This window comes from Lagenorhynchus albirostris, chromosome 15 (genome assembly GCF_949774975.1).
Source record: "Lagenorhynchus albirostris chromosome 15, mLagAlb1.1, whole genome shotgun sequence".
NCBI lineage: Eukaryota > Metazoa > Chordata > Mammalia > Artiodactyla > Delphinidae > Lagenorhynchus > Lagenorhynchus albirostris.
The window spans coordinates 58,337,661-58,354,612 of NC_083109.1; the positions used below are offsets into that span (position 1 = coordinate 58,337,661).

General features: G+C 53.3%; 1 protein-coding gene across 1 annotated transcript; it reads right to left on the reverse strand.

Moving 5' to 3' along the window:
• Positions 1–2,530: 2,530 nt before the first annotated feature.
• DEXI (Dexi homolog) lies at positions 2,531–15,408 on the reverse strand. Its single transcript, XM_060124917.1, has 2 exons — positions 14,479–15,408; positions 2,531–2,820 (listed from the first exon to the last, which is right to left on the reverse strand). The coding sequence occupies exon 1, from the start codon at positions 14,910–14,912 to the stop codon at positions 14,625–14,627; it is 288 nt and encodes a 95-aa protein (XP_059980900.1). The 5' UTR covers positions 14,913–15,408; the 3' UTR covers positions 2,531–2,820; positions 14,479–14,624.
• Between the last annotated feature and the right edge of the window lie 1,544 nt (positions 15,409–16,952).

The following is a 16,952-nucleotide window of genomic DNA, read 5'->3' on the forward strand; positions in this document are numbered from 1 at the left end:
AGGGCATCAGGCCTTGTAGCTGGGCCATCACCCCTCAGGGTGTGCCTGCATCTGTGGACCTTGTAGAGTCCACGGAACTCCCACTTGTGCGGCCACAGGAAGACAGTCTCCTCCTGATCCAGGCATCTGCGGCACCCTTCAGCCAGGCGGGGTGGGCACAACTGTCCCCACTGCTTTTGGTCTGTTCAGAGGTGATACAATGAGGTCAGAGGCTGTAATTATTCATAGTAATGACTTTAAATGATAGCTACCACTTATTAAATGAGTTGATACATGTAAAGTGCTTATCACAGCACAGGGGACACAGTAAGTGCTCAATAAATGTTGGCACGTATTATTACTTTGTGCCAAAGTGCTGAGCCCCTCCCCCCTACCAAGAGGGACCACGGCGTAGGGTCAGGCATCTCAGACTCTAGAGCTAGACTGCTTGGGCTCAGTGTCCAGCTCACCACTCACTTGTGCAAATTACTTCTCTGTGCCTCCGTCTCCTCACGTGTAAAATGGGCATAATCTCAGTACCTTCTTCATGGGGTTACGTGGAGATTCAATGAGCAAATATGCTGAGAACAAGAGCCTGGCATCCAGTTCCCTATGTGTGGGCTGTCATTATTACACACATCCGTGTGTTTCATTCTCACCTCTGCCTGGAATGTTTTCCCAGCTCTGCACATGGCCTGCAGGACTCAGTTTAAAGGACAGCTGCAGACACCCCTCCCCCGGCCTATCCCGTCACTAGTTTATCTTTTTCACACTTATTTGTTGTGTTGTCTGCTCTAGTCCCAGGATGTGAGCTCCAAGAGCGCAGGTAACCTGTTTGTTCACTGCTGTGCAGAGGCACCCTCTGCACCCAGCAAGGGGCCTGCACATAGTAAGGGCTCAATAAATGTTTGTGGAATGAACGAATAATTCTCACCACAACTTTGCTTTCTTTATTTGCTGTATTCATGCCACAAATATATAGTGACACCGTGGTGTACTCAATAAAATGCTCAGGGTCCCTGCTCTGTTAAAGCTTGCATTCTAGTAAGTTTAAAAAACTCCCTGGGCAGGGCTGTCGGGTGTGGTTGGGCAGTCTGTGCAGTGCACAAGGCGCCTGGACATGGGAGCAAATGGGGTCTGCAATCCAGTCTGGGCTCTGCTTGCCAAGCTGTGAGTCCTGGTGTGGAGCAGTGTCTGCCCAGAGGGGCACCTTTGTCATTAACACAAACTCATCTTATGAGGTGGGTAAATGACTGTCCCCACTTCACAGATGTGACTTGCCTAAGGTCACACTCCTGTAAAAGAGGGAGTCAAGATACAAACTCCACTTCTGACTTCTCTGGAGGGTCACTGGGCAGGCATAGGCACCGGAATTGCAGGCAAATGCTGGAATTGCTCCCCATTTGCTGGGTGGGAGAAGGGAGGCCCAGAGGAATCAAGGCAGCTGACGTCTGGAGACACACTGTCCATTGACGGCATGGTTCCACGTTCAGTGGACTTCAAGGCCATGCACCTTTTAAGCCCTTGCCTTTCCCCTCAGGCCTCTCTCCCAAAGAAATGTCTCCCTTCTCCTGCTCCCCTTTGTCTTGAATGTCTTCCAGTTCACATTCCTTAGCAACCCTTCTTAGAATCACATGAAGACAGGTGGTATGTAACTGCCTTCTCTTGAGTTCTGCTGGACCTTTCCTCTCCCACACCTTGGTCTCCTCACCTGTAGAATGGAGCTGACCACCCATTCCTTGTTCAACACAGTATATACGTGAAGGTACTTTGAAAAGCATCAGCTGTTCTGCAAACGGGGAGAATTACTGCACGTGGACCCAACTTCAGTCGTTCGTTTGCTCGCTCCTTCCCTCACCCGCCCACTCCCCTCATCTTTAGGGGAGATCTACCATGTGCCCAGCACAGGGGATCCCCACCTCCGACTGCTCTGGGATTCAGGCCTGATTTTCAGCTTGGCCACCAGGACTTTCTCTCCACAACCAAGGTGGGCCCTTGCTTGTCAGGCTCGTGGAAGCCGGGAGGGGGCCGGGTTGGGACTCCGACACCAACGCAGCTTGGACAGACTCTCCAAACCCCACTGGATCTCCAACTGGGGAGGCCCTGACCCTTCTGCCCTTTCTCAACCATGAGGTTCTCCATAAGGACTCCTTTCCGGAATCTCAAAGGAAAAGAACAAAACAAACACCCCCCACCCCCGCAGGGCCCCAGGGGTTGGAGTTGCATACATTTGTTTAATTGAAAGAAGTTAGCCTCCTAAGTATTGCTTTTACAGGTTTATCGAAGTCAAGTATTCATACCACTCACATTTTCGAAAAATATTTCTGGCTGGAGGAGCACTGTCCCCGGTGCAATGTATCAGTTCTGGCAACTTGATGGAGAGCAAACAATTTGAAATGAATGAGTCAAAACCCCACCCTCGGTCCCCCAGGTGTTCTTCTTTTCCTCTGAGTCACTCTCTGAAACAATGGCTGCATCTAAGCCCGGCCTCGGGCCAAACCCCGTTGGGCTTAGAGCTCCACTGGCACCAAACAGAGCTGGGAGTCGTCCGCTCGAAGATTAAGTGGGAGAAGCAGATGCAGCCGGGGGTGAAGAGCAGGGAGGCAGACTCTGGCTGGGTTCCTGTAAACATCCATTGCAACGGCGAAAGCTCGGAAGCCAAGGCAAGGCCGTTTGCGCGACGCTGCAGGCGGGCAAGGTCTCCGGGCGCCCCTGCCTTACCCTTTGGGCAGGGGCGCGTGCCTTCCGGACCTCGGCACCCAGTCTCAATCTCTCTGTCCCACCATCCTGGGTCTGGACGGGCACCTCTCTGTTGGCACAGGGCTTTCGAGGGGAGCAGGCCTAACAAGAGGGACAGAGGGGCGTTACCAGCACGGAAGCACCGCCCCACCACCCAACTGGAGGCTCGAATTTGGGGAACCACCAGAAACTTCAGGCTGGGGGTGAGGTCCTATAATTTTTTATTAAAAAATTTTTATGAGTGTGTCCGATTTCTAAGGACCCTAGGCTGGAGAAGTGGTGCAGTTTCACCTGGGAGAGGAAGGACTGTCACTATCTTGGGAGATAATCCCCAGGAGGGGGATCCTGGGACCTGACGAAGGAGGGCAGCCTGCTGCAGGGTCACCCGGGGTCTGCTGGCTTACTTGAGCTCTAGGGCAGCTGAGTCAGCTCTGGCGAGTGGGCAGGGCTTGGCGGCAGCTCCCACCTTGCCCGGAAGATGCTTCGCAGCCTACAGGAAGGCTGTGGCCACAGCCAAGCTACTCAGCAGCCCCACTTGCCTCGTTCTCCCAGGACGCGGCATCATCCCCAGCGCCTGGCTCCCCGCACGTCCTCACTTACTGTCCCTTTCTCTCTCTAGGTCCAGCCGGGTGCTAATATGTTTGCAGCATCTCGTATTCCCACGCCCACCCTCCCTACAGCCTCCACAAGTCCCGCCCCAGTTCTGAGCCTCACCTCTGCCAGCTCAGCCTACTTCCGCAAATGTCATCGAGCATCAGATAAAACGTATACATTAAACACAGCGTGTATTACTGTTCGTCAGGCGCTGCTGCTATTGGGGGCAGGACAATCCTCTGATGAGGTGGGGGCGGGGGAGGACCCGTTCGGGGCACTGCAGGAGGCTTAGCAGCATCCCTGGTCGCTGACTGCTAAGTGCCAGTAGCATTCCCAGTCCCTGTGACAACTAAAAATGTCCCCTCGCCCCATTTCCAGGGGCCACCCAATGGGGCAGAACTGCTTCCACTGAGAACCATGAATCTCCCCATTTTATAGGCTAAGAAACAGAGGTTCAGAGAAGCCAAAGCTGCATAACTGTGACAAGCAGGGCTGGCGGTGGACTAGTGACAGCGATGCAGACAATCACAGTCAGGGCAGCTGCCACTTCCTGAGCTTTTACTGTGTGCCACGAGCCCTAGGCAGAGCACGGGTGCCTCACCCCGTTTCCTCCACTCACCCTCCCGAGGCCGACTGACCTGGCAGCTTCCACCTGCAGGGACACCCCTCCTTGCCTGAGGCCTCTCCACCTCTAGAGCCTGCTTGGGCCCCAGGCTGCAAGGGCAGGCAGAGCTTCCCACAGCTGCCTTCCAACCAGTAACGGCCAGAAAGCTGGTGGATCAATACCCCAGCTCTCTCACCCAGCAGCTGGGATGACTCTGAGGCATATTCTCCATCTACACTGGTTCCCAGAGCTCCTGAGCAGGACTGAGCCCAGGGCTGCGGTGGTAACCTGCTAGACGACACATCCCTTCCCTGTCTCACTGCCCCCCTCCCCACCAGTAGTTCCTGGGATCACCTCCCAAGTAAACAATTTTCACTTGAACCCTCGTCCCAGGGTCTGCTCCCCGGAGAGCATGCCTGAGATGGAGCATTACAAAGGCCATTTCGTTCAACCCTCCCAACACCCCAGGAGTTAGGTACTATAATGATTCCATTTTACAGATGAAGACACTAAGGTTCAGAGAGGGTAAGAAACTTGTCTAAGGATGCTCAGCTCTCCAGGGCTTTGTCCTGCTGGAGATCTTAAACACTACATAATCTCATACCTCCTGTGTGCCATGTCCTGAGCTGAGCACTGGGGACCCTAAGATGAGTGCAGCCTCTGCCTTTGACACACAATCTAGTGAGCAATTTTAGCCCAAGTTAACACACTGACGCTGGAAAGAAGCACAGGAGACGGATGGAGCCCAGAGTCTGGGGAAGGCTGTGCACGAAGGACATGCCAGGTAGAGGGAGGGCTGGTGATCAGGTCCTGGAACCTCCTGTAGTTTGGTTTGGGGTGGAGAGTAAGGGGTTGAAGGCTGGCCATGGGGGAGACATGGCTGGAGAGGTGAGCAGGGCCCAAATCGGCCAAGTTTCTTGCGTCCTCTGCCAGATTCACCTCCTAGTGTCAGCTAGGAACGTGCCCTTCCACCGCTCAGAGATCTTCCTCGGCTCCCACTGATGACACACGCAAGTCCTCTCATCCTCGGGCCCCATCCGGTCTCCCCACTGGACCTGGTAGGCGGGAGGGGAAGCCGGGGCTAAACCAGAGCATCAGAGAGCTCGGCCCTCCAGAAAGGTGTTCGTGGGTTCCCCTCCTGTCCTGCCAGGAGTCCACCTTTGGCTGACCTCCCTCCTCCAAGGAGACTCTGGGGTTCCCTGTTGGGGTCAGCAGTGGTGCTGCCGAGAGCACTGGCATCCAGGAAACTGGAGCAGAACTGTTTATTCCGATACAGCATTACCAGGGCTCACTGCGCACTCCCCAAGGCAGGGGATGGTACTTGAGCTCATCTCAGACTTGGGCGAAAGGGCTGTTAGAGAACATGGGACCACCCCTTGGAACAGGGACTCACTCCCCTCCCAATGCTCGTGATAGCAAACAGCATTGAGTCCCAGGCGAGCGTCAGTCTGGCTGGCGCGACTCTGTCACACGTGCTGACCTCCGATGGGAACAGGTGCAGAGCCTTGCAGGTGCCGGCTCCAGCTGGAATTCACTAACGCCCTCTCGTTCTCATTGTTTATCTGTAGGGTCACCTCTATTTATGGCGAATGATGCCAGTTTTCCATTTCTGATAGTAATACTATAAAGTTCCTCTTTTTCCACATCATGAATTTCACTTTAAAAAAAGCCTCCGGTTTAAAGACAATAACTGCATAAGTAACTGTTCAGGCAACGAGCAGATAGAGCAGAAATTGTTGATGGTGTCATATGAGGTTTAGGAGACCCTGATCTGAGTTGGTCACTCCACAGAGAATGAAGGGGCCCAGAGAGGGCGGTGACCTGCCCTAAGCCACACAGCACACTGAGGACAGAGATGTGGCCCCAGGCCTCTGTATCTGTGGCTGGCGGATGTCCTGGGTCCTCTCCTCTGTGCCACACACCATGGCTGTTAAAGGTCAATCCCTTTGCTCCTTTGATTACAGGTCTGGTCTCATAGCAAACCAGCTGACATTTATCAAGTACCTGTGCTTACCTTGTACTATCTGCTTTAACTCATGGCTTAGCTCGTATATTCCTCAAAACAACCCTAGGAGGCGGGGCCAAGGAGGACCATCATCCCTGAATTTCAGATGGGGCTCAGAGAGGTTACGCTTGTGACTGAGCAACGTCACACAGCTCGTAAATGGCAGAGCCAGGGTCTGAACCTCTGTGGTCTGACGCCACGTCTATCTCAGTTCCGCTCAGCATCTAGTTCATCTCTTTCCTTGGGCATCAGAAGCCCCGGGCTGAGAAGCACCCTGAGGCTGCAGCTTAAGAGTCCAGGCACTGGCTTCTCCAACCTCCTAACATCCTTAGAGCATGACTCACCAGCTATTGGCTTTGGCTGTTTTTCTTTCTTTCTGAAACTGTAACCTTTCATTCCAGGCCACTCCCCAGAGCTGGACAGAAGGAGTGGCTGGCTTACTGGTTTGTCATCAGAATGACAGCTGGGCACTTGATCCATTTTAAGAAGCAATGTCTCAGCTGGATACCCCTGTGGAGATGCTGCCTAGTTTGGTTTGGCTTAAGGGAGAAAATGACCTTGTGTCTTAAAGGTGCTGGTGGGATGATGCTCTGGACCTGCTGGAAGAGGATTCTTTTTGCAGTTGGGCCGTCCCACTGTCCTGCTCCCATGGGGTAGCCAGGGCAAGGTCTGGAATTGGCCCATCTCGAGTCATTCTGGCTCTGCCCCTTCCTAGCTGTGTGACCTCAGGCAAGTCACCTAGTCTCCCTGGAGCTGTGCCCCCACCTGAAACAATGCCTACCTCATCTGGCTGTTTGTTACGAGGATTATATGAAATTGTGTTGGTGGAATGCCTGCAATACCCAGTACACACGGCCCCTCCCCTCCGTGTCCCCACCTAGAAAACACACAGGGCAGGGGCGGGGGGTCTCCTCAGTGCAGGGGGCCTTCTGAAAGGGGCAGCCCTTTCCTCCTCCAAAGACCTTGACAGCTGGACGCCCATGGCTATTCCTCTTTCTCAACGTACCAACCAGCCAATTAAAGTGGCTAAAGACAGACGTCACCCAGATATGATTTGCCCACTGTCTCCATTGCCGTCTCAGCGCCGGGCCACGCAACAGGAAGGCCTCTGCCTTGTCCGGTTGACGAGCGCGTGGCCTGAAGGGGTGGGAAAGGAGATCCTGCCTGTCTGCCTGGGTCCAGGTTCCTGATGGAAGCCAGTGTCCGGGCCAGTTTCTCCAGAGTTTCTGGATGATATGTCAGCTGTTGGTGTTCCTCAGCCGTGGGTTCTGTGAAGATTCTTGGTCCAGTACATGTCTCCAGCTGGCCTGCACCCCAGACTCAGTGAGGCCTTCTGAAGGGCAGCATCTGCCCAACACCTCCTGAGTCCTGTCACAGCCAAGAACCACCTGGACTCCTATTTATTTAGTATTTTAAGTCAAGGCACTTTTTTCCTCAAACTCCAAAATTTTCAAAGGAATCTTTATGTCACTATCATGAATAAAAAACAGTATCATTTATCATAAACAGAAAGCAACACTAAAAACAAATGATGAAAATGAAACCATTAACTCTAGCCAGATACCCCTGGCCTGCAAAAAGGGAGCCTGGGCCTGGTTTCTCTGCTCAAAAGGGAAAGGTAGCAAGTGCCCAAGAGGGGGCAGGACACCGACAGGTGGGTCACACTAGGCTTTGGTGTATTCACTGCCTCCCGGGGATGCCTGTGACCTGAGGACGCCTGAGGACCTCACTGAGGGAAGCACTGGGAATGTGGCCAGGAGGCCCCGCTCGTCCACCTCACAGCCTGGTATCTAGGGCAAGTCCCTGAACCTCCCCTAGCCTCAGTTTTCGGCCCTGTCTAATGGAGCTAATGAGTGCTGTGCTGCCTGCTTCATGGGGTGACGCTCAGGGGAAGCTAAGCCCCCTGTCAGGAAGGATTCCCAGGAATGGAGCCTGCCCCTTTGGGGGTGACTGAAACTGGAACCTGCTCCCAGCCACCCCCAGGCTTGGGGCCTGACAACTATGAAGGCACCAGCATCACCTGGGCTCCCAGGCACCAGTTATCACGGCCCTCGGGCTCCTTCGAAGGCTGCCCACACAGACACACCCTCCTTGGTAACTGGCCCTCACACAGAGGAAGGGGGCCTGAGAAAGGGGAAGGCTTCCTGGGCCAAGCCTCCTCTGGGTGTGACACGCCACCAACACTGATGGCATCATTAAGAACCAACTACACGACCATCAGCATCTCATCTAATGTGCATGAGCCCTTCAGCAGGTACTAACTACTATCCTCCCCATTTTACAGAGAAGGAAACTGAGGCTTGGGGAGGTGAAGTCACTCGTCCAAGGTGTTGGTGGAGCTGGGATTTAAACCCAAGTCTGTCTGACTTCAAAGCCTCGAAGCACCAGTCTTAGGGGGTACATGGAGATGGCCTGAGATAACACTGAGACACACCCAGTGAGCTAGTGATTGGCTTTTCTTCGGTTCTTAGCCAATCTTTATGATTACTTGGACAAGAAAGTTTCACTTTGGTGCCGGAGTTTATCATGTGACAGTTGCTAACCTGACTTTTTAACGAAGAACCAGGGGCCCTGTGCCTTAGCTGGCTTCAGTAATTGGCCAGAAGTTAATGACTTTGGCACTTAGTATTTTTATCCATGCCAAGTGATGCTGGTTGTCTCTTTTCAGTGACATAAACATTCTTTTAAAAATAAATTCACACACAAAAAGTAGATTTTTAAAAAAGGAAGCACTAAAACGAGTGTACTTAAACTATAAAGGGAAGAACAGTAACTTTGCAGTGGAGAGAGCTGGCAGACAAGACCTTAGCCAAGTGGTCAGCATTAACATCACCAGTAATGAGTGATGACAGACATCACGTGTCCCCCAATACGATGCACTCAGGACACACACTCACTTCTCTGTGGTATTCCTGCCAAAAATGCACCATCCGAATCTAATCTCAAGAGTAAACATCAGACAAACCCAAACTGAGAGAAAATCTACAAAATACCAGACTTGTACTCTTGGACTTCCCTGGCAGTCCAGTGGTTAAGACTCTGTGCTTCCACCGCAGAGGGCACAGGTTCGATCCCTGGTCGGGGAACTAAGATCCCACATGCCGCGCAGCACACCCAAAAAATAAACAAAAAAAATAAAAAAACACCAGACTTGTACTCTTCAAAAATGTCAGTCATGAAAGATACACAGACTGAGGGACTGTTCAGACTGAAGACGGCACAAGCGATGTGACAAGTGATACAAAGCGTGATCTGGGGTTGGATCCTGTACCTCAACTGCCCCCCGCCCCCACCCATCCCTTTTTATTGTGAAAGGCCACTATTGGGACAATTGATGCAATCTGAATGGTCATAGCTTAGATTGGTCATACGATTGTATCAATGTTACATTTGCCGATTTTGACAGTTGTATTGTGATTATGTAAGTGAATGTCCTTGTTCTAAGGAAATACACACTGAAATATTTAGGAGAAAAGGAACATGTCTGCAATCCATTTTCAAAAATGGTTCAGAAAAATATATACACATGTACACACAGAGTGAGCATTTTGCATACATGAGCGAACGTGGCAAATGTGAATTGATGCAATTGGTGCATTTTTTGTGAAGTGTATAAGGGAATTCTTTGCAACTTTTGCGTAATTATGAAATTATCTCAAAATAAAGTTTAAAAAAAAACCTCAGAAAAAGGAGTGAGAGTACATATGAGGCAGGCCTGGTAGAGCCAGGTGAGTGGTGTTCCAAGGACGGAGGTTGGGAGTCCCCCTCTGGAGGCCCCCTGCACCCTCCGTCAGCACTCGGTCAGAAGGCTCCGCTGTCTTACTCACTTTGTACCCCTGGACCCTCACTGTCCCTTTCTGAGACTCAGTTCCTTTATTTGAGAGATGGGGATGAGGATTCCTGTCCCTTTTATTGTGATCTTGGTTTCCCAAAAGCAAACTATGCTTTCAGGAGTCCCGGGGTGGGGAGGGGGCAGACAACAGCAGATAAACCAGGAATACAAACGGTCAGGTTGATAGGAGCCCTTAATTTCTTCGTTCAATAAAACAGATGCAAGGGCTGTGAGGGTTTGCCTTGGATGAAGTCTCCAGTTCGCATAACTCAGGCACAAGGGAGCAGGAGCCCTGGCATCTCAGTTGTCTTGAGACACAGATTGGGGTCTCCTCCTGTCCAAAGGGGCAGCCAGCACACTTCCAAGGCAGCCTCACGTCAGGACAGAGGTGGAGAGCCGGCTGGGACAGGGGGTGCACATGCCTCCCCTCGTTACCACCCTGTCTCTCACCTGGACGACAGCCACAGCCTCCCACCTGGCTCCCCTGACCCCACCCCTCCGGAGCTCCACTGTCCCCAAGGGAGGTTTGGGTTTCTGAGCAGGGAAGCCATATGCCGAACCTGGGTGTTCGGCTGATGGCACAGGCCACAGATTGGCACCAACGGACCAGGGCAGGCAGATCAGGAAGGAGCAGCTGTAGCGCCCAGTCGGGACACTGACACCAGGGAAACCCTGTAATAAGTAGACTAGTCTGGTTACCCTTAGCTCCAAATCTGGCCTCCACCAGGCGACGCTGACTGTGGCAACGCTTTCCAGTCTCTCCATTTCCAGCACAGAGAGGTTCCTCTCCCAAAGCCCTCCCTCCGTGGCAAGAGAGGGCTGGCAGGCACCAGCTGCTTTCATCAGGACAAATCAATCCAGCTGAGCTGCCTCCACACTGGAACCACTGGGAAGTGAGGACTCTCCCCAGCTCCTGGGCCAGTGGTCCTTTCCCCGGAGAAGGTGGGAGCTCCTGATCCCCACTCCCTGCTCCTGGGCAACGATGAACACTCTAGGAAGACCACAGAGCCGCAGCTTTCCTGGGTTCTAGGCCTGGTGGCCTTTAGAGACCACAGGGCAGTGGGAAAGGTCTCTTGAGCGTCCCAGGCCAGCAAGGCAGAGTGGGAAGCCTGTCCTGGTCGACCGGGACCCACCCAGCACTCAGGCAGCTAGTCCTCTTTTGCTCATTGTGGCATATAAATATTCATTCATGAGTGTACGTGCAGGTTTATACATTCACAAGGGACTAAGTGTACACACCTTCCATTATGTCTGACTGTTAACAATAATAGTGGTTAATTTTAATATATTACTTACATACACGGGACGGTCTAAGAGCTTTACATCTATCTCATTCAGTCCTCAGAACGAGGTAGATTTTCATTATCCCCGCTTTATAGAAGAGGAATCTGACACATGGGGAGATACGTAGCATGCCCAAGGTCACAAGGATTGGGATTTGAACCTAGGTCATCTGAATCTAGGGACTTTGCTCCTGATCATGACCCTAATACTGCCTCCTTAAATAGGTGCTCAACAAAGGTTTGAGGAACTGAATTATGTGGAAAAAAGAGAAAAGAGAACGAGAGTGAGTGAAATGAGTGCAGCTTTCATCTTGAGATCACCCCAGTCCCCAGTGCCTGGCGTGCCCACGCCCTTAGTCAGTGTTTCCTGGATCGGCCTGTGTGTAACATCAGATAGTGCCTACGTGAGAAAGAGCGAGAAGGAGCGAGATTTGACTACCAGTGTTCCTCTGCTTATGCAAAGGGGCCGGGACAGGAGGTGCAGTCAGATCATCTTTAATCTTTCCCACAGGCTTTTCCTGCTGCTAGCCACCCCTCCCCCACCCGAATCTGGTGGCTTGGACCTGGGACTGAGCAAGGAGGGACGAGTATTTCCCACAGCCCCAGGCCTCCCCACCTGCCAGAGTCAGGCACTGTCACTTTGAGAGCTTTGCAAGATTGTCCCTGAGACACACTTCCTGGTGTTTCTGCTCAAACAGCGTTTGCTGCAAAGTATGCCAAAGCATTTGGGCTTCAGTTTTTGTTTCAGAGTATGCCAATGTTTTCATTTGGAAGGGGAAGTGTTTCTGTTGATGTGAAGAGATAAAATAAGACATTCTTCACCAAGTTACACTGACTGAAAGTCAAGAGCTTGGCTTGGGGGCAGGGATTCATCTTAGAATCCCCAGGGCCTGGCAGAAGAGCAGGGCTAACGTTTGTTGAATGACCCAATGAGTGAATATGCAAAAGGTCTAGAACCAGGTGTGGTATGATCAATACTCAGTACAGGTTCTGAACAGACCCCATAGGTTCTACCTCCAAAAGGTATTCTTGGTCTCTGTGTGTTTCTCCACCTTCACTAACTTTGCCTCATCCAAGCCTGCATCACCTCTGGCCTGAGCAACTAACCAGCTCCTAACTGGCTTCCCTATTTCCGCACTTGCCCCTACGGCTCATCTTGCCCACAACCGCCAGTTCTCTTTGCAAAATGTGGACTGGAATTGTCTCATGCCCTGCCTAAAACCTTCTGATGGCTTCCCATCACTCGTGGCCGGGCCTCCCAGGTCCTGCATGATCTGGCCTTGCCCACCTCACTGACTTCTCCTGGGGCTGCTCTCCTGTCACACTGGCCTCCTTTCAGTTGCTGGAAGAACCAACTCTCTCCCCTGCCCCTCCCCCTCCACGTACTTGGCACTGCGGGTCCCTCTGCCTGGATAGCTTTTCTCCACAACTTTTTTTTTTTTTTTTTGCGGTACACGGGCCTCTCACTGTTGTGGCCTCTCCCATTGCGGAGCACAGGCTCCGGACGTGCAGGCTCAGCGGCCATGGCTCACAGGTCCAGCTGCTCTGCGGCATGTGGGATCTTCCCGGACCGGGGCACGAACCCGTGTCCCCTGCATCGGCAGGCGGACTCTCAACCACTGTGCCACCAGGGAAGCCCTTCTCCACATCTTTACATGTGGCTCCTTCCATCAATTTAGGGCTCAGCTCAAAGGTGTCATTTCCTCAGAGAGGCCTTCTCTGAAGCCCCTGTCTGAAGCAGCCTATCTCTAGTCTTCTGCTTCACTTACCGAGGCATTTATTGAGCACCTACTAGATGCCAGGTGCTGTTCTAAGTGCCGAGGAAATAGTAATGAACACAATAGAGGATGCCATGCCTTCAGAGCTCTCAAAAAATCTCACTGCCTTGTTTGGGAACCTGCTCCTCTTCTCACAAAGTGCCAGGAGGGCTGGTGCTGAGTCTGTCTTGTTCACTGTGTTCACCCGCCAAGCACATTAGGTACTCAGTAAATATCTGTTTAATAAAAGAACAAATTGATGGATGGATGGCAGGCAGGCAGGCCAACTGGTTAGGTACGCAGAGCAGCTGACACATGCTACACCTGGCCCTTGGCCCTGGCTAAGGTCTCCCTGAGCTCAAATGAAGCTTTCTTCAAAGAAATCTCACTGTCAGCCCCTCAGGTTGACACTGCTAGTGGGTCCTGCCCGCCTTGCATCACCCTCTGACTATGGTCATCTTGGCTAAGATAGGCAAGAAGAGGGGGGTAAACGTAGCATGCTTGGGGTGAGTGACATTAGTGTCCATCTTCCAAAAGGAGCCCTTGTGACTTCCCTGGTGGTCCAGTGGTTAAGACTCCATGCTTCCACTGCAGGGGGCACGGGTTCGATCCCTGGTCAGGGAGCTAAGATCCCACATCCCACATGCTGGGCCGCCAAAAAAAGGTAAAAGGAGCCCTTGCCCACCACCTCAGTATCCCCCCGCCACTGCCACTCAGGACCTGTGTCTAGCACCGTCCAGCTGAGGGGCTGAGCCGAGGAATTCCTTCCTGTCCGATGAACCCTCACCAGGCCCTCTCTCCTCTAGTCCAGCTGCCTCTCTTCCTTCCTGTGACTTTGGCCAAATCTTCCTCCTTTCTGGATCTTCATTTCCCTCCCAGAAACACACAAGGTGGGGCTGGATACAGCTTCCTGGTGGCAGCTCAGAGGCAGGACTTTAACAGCTCAGTGCAATGATCCTGTGGTCCCTTCTTCCGCTGGCCCAAGAGCCCCTTGAGTTTGCCTTGCAAACACTGCAGGCAAAGCCACCCAAGCACCAACCCCCTCGCTGGCCTGGTCTGTGAAAGCAGCCTGCGAAACTGGCAGCCCCTGAAGATTGGAGCTGCTGGCACTCTGAAATCTGACTCCAAAACGGCAGCCCAGCCGATGCCAAAGGAAGTACAGGGTTCTGTGCTGAGGGAGGTTTCTCCTCTCACAGCATCAGCCTGGAGCCCTTGCTCTCAGTCCCCACCCAGTCCCCAAGGGGCCACAGGACAAAGGTGATCAGTGCCTGGCTTCCAACCTCTTTTAACGCTGCAAGTCTTTATCCTTCCAGGATAATGAGAATCCCCCAAAAGCCAAGGTCACCATCAAGACAGGTTAAGGATGGGGGGAGGAGTTGACAGGCCTGTCTCAAATGTATCTGGGTGCAAAGGCTTTGACAGTTGGTACTACAGCTAACCAAGAAGCGACTTAGGTCCTGCCTCCCTTCCCTTCTTCAATAGCTGTCACCTTCACTAAGGGGAAGCTTTCCTGCCCTAACTAAGGTCCTAAGAAGAGTCCAGCCATTCCTGGCATCCAAACAGACCTGGAAGAGGTGGATGGAGAAACCAGAAGCCTGGGGGAGGGGTGTGTGTCCGGCTTGGGATGCCTCCCTCTTCCTCGCCAGCGCCCCAACCCGTCCTCATCCTGCGCAGAGGGCACTTACAGGCCTCGGAGGCCGAAGAGGGCCTCGTCCTGGGAGTCCCATCCCTGGCCAGACGGTGCCCTCAAACAGCAGCGGCGGCATGGTTCGTGCTCCGGTCCGGGCCGAGGGTTGCGGGTCGTGGGGAGAGCGGGGGACAGCAGCCAGGCCTACTCCAAGTAACCATCGAAGACGTCGAGCTCCGAGTCGGCATCGTAGAGGCCCGAGCCGGGGTCGGAGAGCACGCCGAGGTCCACGAGCGCCTGGTCCATGTCCTCGGGCAGGAATACGAGGCCCACGTTAAGGACGATGTACTCCATGAGGAAGGCGTAGTATAGGATCAGCACATTGACGAAGAACAGGCCCACGTAGAACATAGAGGGCAGCAGGGGCGGCGGCACGGAAGGGACCAAGGGGCCCAGCGCGTCCAGGTGGGCCGCGACCCGGGCGCCGGGCATGCAGGGGGCGGCGAGGGCGGCGGCGGCCCGGCGATCCCAGCGAGCTCAGCCGCTGCGGCGCCCGGGCGGCCGGCGAGAGGGCAGCTCAGCCATCCAGGGGCGCCCGGGGGCTGGCCGAGGCAGCGCTGGGCCCCGGCGGTGCCCCCCCTGGGATGTGCGTCGGCCCCTGCGGAGGCGCCCCGGCCCCCGAAACGTGCCAGGAGGGTCACCCCACCCCCAGAGGTGCCCACACGGCACTGTCGATCCACCCAACGGTCAGGCGGGCCCCTGAAGTGGCCGGCAGCGGCCCGGTTCCTCCGATGCTCCCCGCTCCCGCTCAAGGGCCCTCGCAGCGCCTGCGGGGACCCCACCGCAGTTCAGCGTCAAGGGCCAGTCCCGGCGACGGTCTCTTCAGCCGCTCCCGGCCGTTCCCCGAGCCCCATGCGCACCCCCGAAGGCCCAGCACCCATTGCTGCGACCGCCGCGTCGCCCTCCTGGTAGCGTTCCGAGCACCGCCTCCGGAGCAGCCCTGCGCTCATTGGCCCACCGCCCCCTGCCCTCGCTCATTGGCTCGCCCAACGTCCGAGCTCACTGGCCCGAGCCGTCCGGGGGCGGGTACCGCCTCGCTCCGCCCCTAGAGCCGCTGGCTTCTGAGTTGCTTTACTAGTTCCGGATTCAGGGCCGATCTGGAATCCAATTCGCTCTGCGAATCCGCGACAGAGTAGGGGGAGGGGAAAGAGTCAGAACGCAATTCAAACCTAGACGTATCCTAAGGCTACAAAAGCTGAAGGTAACCGCGAGCTTCATCAGCACCCGGCTGGACTTGAGTACTGGCGTCACGCCTTTTTGGGACTCAGTTTACCTGCTGAAAAAGGGGGCGGGGGGGCGGGGCGGTGGACTTTACCTTGAAAATTTTGGCCTTTCCTAAAGTGGCAATTTTCCACGGTGGGGAAGATCAATCAGTGCCCCCTTCATCTCTCCAAATTCTGGCTGCTGGAAGGTCTGCCCCCTCAGCGGGGCGGGCCGGGGATTTTGGTAGATGGAAATCTGCCTAATAGGGTTCCGTGACACCTGAGTAAAGAAACTCCCGGCAGGTCAGACCTGCAGCACTAGGGTTGCTTCTTGTTTTTACTTTGTAAAACACGTTTTAAAACAATAATAGTGCACGTGGTTAAACATTCAAACAACCAAGAAGTACACAGAAAAGTGAGTCTCTTCCACTCGCTGATTCCCCTCCCCAGCGGTAACCCCTGTACGTCCTTCAGGAGACTGATTTTGCCCAAGGTGGCTCCCAAAGGAGTCCACAGACCTTTAAATCTCAGGTCACGTTGAGCTGGGTGCTCTACAGGCATTGCTTAATTGGAGCCAGATGGGGAAGTGTATGTTACTCATTTTTGCTGATGAGGAAACTGAGGCCCAGAGAAACAGGAGGACCCTGGAAGCTGCTGGGCCTGTGTGTGTTTGGAGGCCAGAACCTGCCCTTTTTTCTCCATGACTGTCTCTTGCCCCTTTGGGTGAATTACACAGCAAACCATTAACCCTCCAACTGCTGAAGGTGAAACAAATCTTCATTCATTCACTTATTCACTCTGACAATATTTGTTGAACATTTATTATATGCCAAACCTTGTGCTAGGCACTGGGGAGAATATTGACCCTTAGCCCAATTTGTCCTGGGCACAGTTAATGGGACACAGTAGACCTTAGATAACTGTGAGGTGTAGAAATGAATGAATGGATGAATGAATGGTGAACAGGGCAGTATCGCCTCCATGGAGCTTCCCACTCCTGATACAGGAGAGAAATTTAGATACATCTTCTTGGCTGGTGTAGGAAGCTGTGTGTTTCCTTATTTTTATAAGTGTGGTTGTTTTGGAAATGGCATGGATTTTCGGCGAAGACCAGAGAAATGCTCTGAAAGCACAGGACATTCAGTTTTGGTACATTGTTGCTTGAAGGCCTTTCAATATTTATTTTTTAATTGAAGTAGAAAAAAAGGCTGTGAGGACAAACCAGGACGTTACCGGTTTTGTGAAGTTTCGTTTGTTGGGGCATAAAAAT

What these genes read in the sequence shown, in the direction of transcription:
- DEXI (XM_060124917.1), bottom strand. Translation starts at nt 14,912, where the DNA reads ATGCCCGGCGCCCGGGTCGCGGCCCACCTGGACGCGCTGGGCCCCTTG.